The sequence below is a fragment of the Orycteropus afer genome, unplaced genomic scaffold (genome assembly GCF_000298275.1).
Source record: "Orycteropus afer afer isolate SDZICR_OR568_19922 unplaced genomic scaffold, OryAfe1.0 scaffold00358, whole genome shotgun sequence".
Taxonomy (NCBI): domain Eukaryota; kingdom Metazoa; phylum Chordata; class Mammalia; order Tubulidentata; family Orycteropodidae; genus Orycteropus; species Orycteropus afer.
Genome location: NW_006921945.1, coordinates 3210297 through 3212723, shown reverse-complemented (window position 1 = coordinate 3212723; position 2427 = coordinate 3210297). Strand labels below are relative to the sequence as shown.

Here is a 2427-nt window from a genome sequence, read left to right as displayed (position 1 = left end):
AGCAAAGCCCAAACCACACCCACTGCCGTGGAGTCCATTCTGACCACAGCGCCCCTAGAGGACAGAGTGGAACTGCCCACAGGGTCTCCAAGGCTATAAACCAAAACCAAACTCACTACCTTGGAGTCTGACCCGACTCATAGCGACCCCTCCTTGGGTTTCCAAGGCGGTATCACTACGGAAGTAGATTGCCCAACCTTCCTTCTGAGGAGTGACTGATGGGTTTGAACCTCCAGACTTCCAGCTCTTTACAAAAGCCGACTGCCACGTGTTTCTGTCATGGAGAGGCTGGTGGGTTCAAACCACCGACCTTTTGGTTAGCAGCTGAGTGCTTAACGGCTGTGCCACCTGGGCTCCAGTAGAACTGAAAGGGCTAAACAACAGCAGTAAGATGGGACACTGCAGAAGAGCGTTCCAAAGTGTTCTCTGACTGTGGCTAAAACTCACTCCCCGTGACAGCTTGGCATGAGACCTTCCTTTCCTTACTCTACGATGCTATTCTGGGCTGTGCAGGACACCGCCAGCATTTGGAGTCCCCGGGTGCTGCAGACAGTTAACGGGCTTGGCCGCTCCCCGGAAGGTTGAGGGTCCAAGTCCACCAGACGTGCCTCGGAGAAAAGGGCGGGTGATCCACTTCCAGACAGTCAGCTGGCGGACACGCCACAGAGCACAGTCCTCTCCCGGCCCCACGGGACATCCCGTGGGGTGAGTTATAAACGACTCAGTAGCAACCAATCGTCCAGAACACGTATAGCTTCAGCTCAAACCAACCGCAAGCATTGTCTCTTTCGGCTCATCAGGGCACAAGCCAATTTCACCAGAGCCCCACAATAACCCGTCATGTGCCCCCCTGCACACCTGTGCATCCATTCAGCTCTCTAAGGGAAGAACTGAAGACCTGTGGCCAGGTGCTAAGATGGCTCTGCCTTGTCGGTAAGTCTGTGCAGTGCCCAAGGGTACGGGCACGCTTTGACACACAAGAGCAGAGATAAGAGAACCACGATACCTGATGCTTGTAGAGGGGCCTGTTCGAAGGGTCGTCGTAGTTAAAGAGAAACATGTTGATGAAGTGGATGAGGATACTCGGGGCACCCTGGGACACGTGGACATCAAACTGGCACCATTTGAAAATGATCATGAAAACCAGGTAGCCAAACAGACACAGGATAAAAATCATCTCGGGGATAAATTGCAGAATGACGTTGACTGCTTTTCGGAAGTATCTGGGGGTGGAAAACACACAAACAAAACAGATCACGGAAGGCAACACACATGCACAACAGATCATGAAGGGACGCACACACGCACACACAACAGATCATGAAGGAAGCACACATACACTGCAGGTAACACACACACACAGATCACTGAACACCCGAACACACTGCCATCCAACTGGTTCTGACTCACAGCGATCCTTTAGAACAGAGGTGAACTGTCTCATAAGATCCTCAAGGCTGTGGCCTTTGCAGAAGCAGACTGCTTCATATTTCTCCCATGGAGCAGCTGGTGGGATCGATCCACCAACCTTTTGGTTAGCAGCCGAGTGCCTTAACCATTATGCCACCAGATCACTAAAGGGAGCATTAAAATCCAGCTGCTGTGGAATGGACTCTGATGCATGGTGACCCTGTGTGCAGAGTGGGACTGGGCACCATGCAGGTTTCAGTGGCTGATTTTTGGGAAGTAGAATGCTTTCTGAGGCATCTATGGTAGACTGGAACCCACAGCCTTTCAGTTAGCAACTGGGTGTGCCAGCCATTAGCGCCTCCTTGGAGGAGGCTTCCAAGGAACATTAGCAGCTCATTATTCTCCCCAAAGCACGAAAGCATGACGTTTTGAACAGTGTGTCCGCTCCCCCACAAGCAGCAAGTACACAAGGAGGGAGAAGAGGAGGACGGGAGGTGCCAGCACCAAGATCCAGACAGAAGCAGGCTCTGCAGGGACCGTCTGGTCCACAGAGGGATCAGCAACCTGGCCACAGCCTCACATGCAGAACCAGCTCACAGGAGCATGTATAAAGGTAGGACAACGACGGGACTTGCAAGCCTTTCCCCTAAGAACGGTCCGAGACAGGGGTCGGCAGGCTAAGGCCGGTGGGCTGCCTACGCCTGATCCGTACAGACTGCAAGATGGTTTTCACATTTTAACTGGCCGAAGAATAAAATTTTATGTCATGGGAAAGTTACATGGGGAAAAGGAGGAGAGGAGGACTCAGTGTTTAAGAGACACTGGGTGTGAAGGAGTGCCAGTGGCACAGTGGTTAAAGCACTCTACTGCTGGCTCAAAGGTCTGAGGTTCAAACGCAGCAGCCACTCCCTGAGAGAAAGATGAGGCAACCTGCTTCTGTAAAGATCACAGCCTTGGAAATCTCTGGGGCAGTTCCACTCTGTCCTCTAGGGGCGCTGTGGGTCAGAATGGACTCCA

General features: G+C 52.5%; 1 protein-coding gene across 1 annotated transcript in view; it reads right to left on the bottom strand.

Moving 5' to 3' along the window:
* The window catches only part of ATP6V0A4 (ATPase H+ transporting V0 subunit a4), a 59207-nt gene that overhangs the window by 12870 nt on the left and 43910 nt on the right, over positions 1-2427 (bottom strand). Inside the window, exon 14 of the mRNA XM_007952796.1 lies at positions 1007-1223. Coding sequence (XP_007950987.1) covers positions 1007-1223 — 217 coding nt within the window. The remainder of the gene's footprint in view (positions 1-1006; positions 1224-2427) is intronic.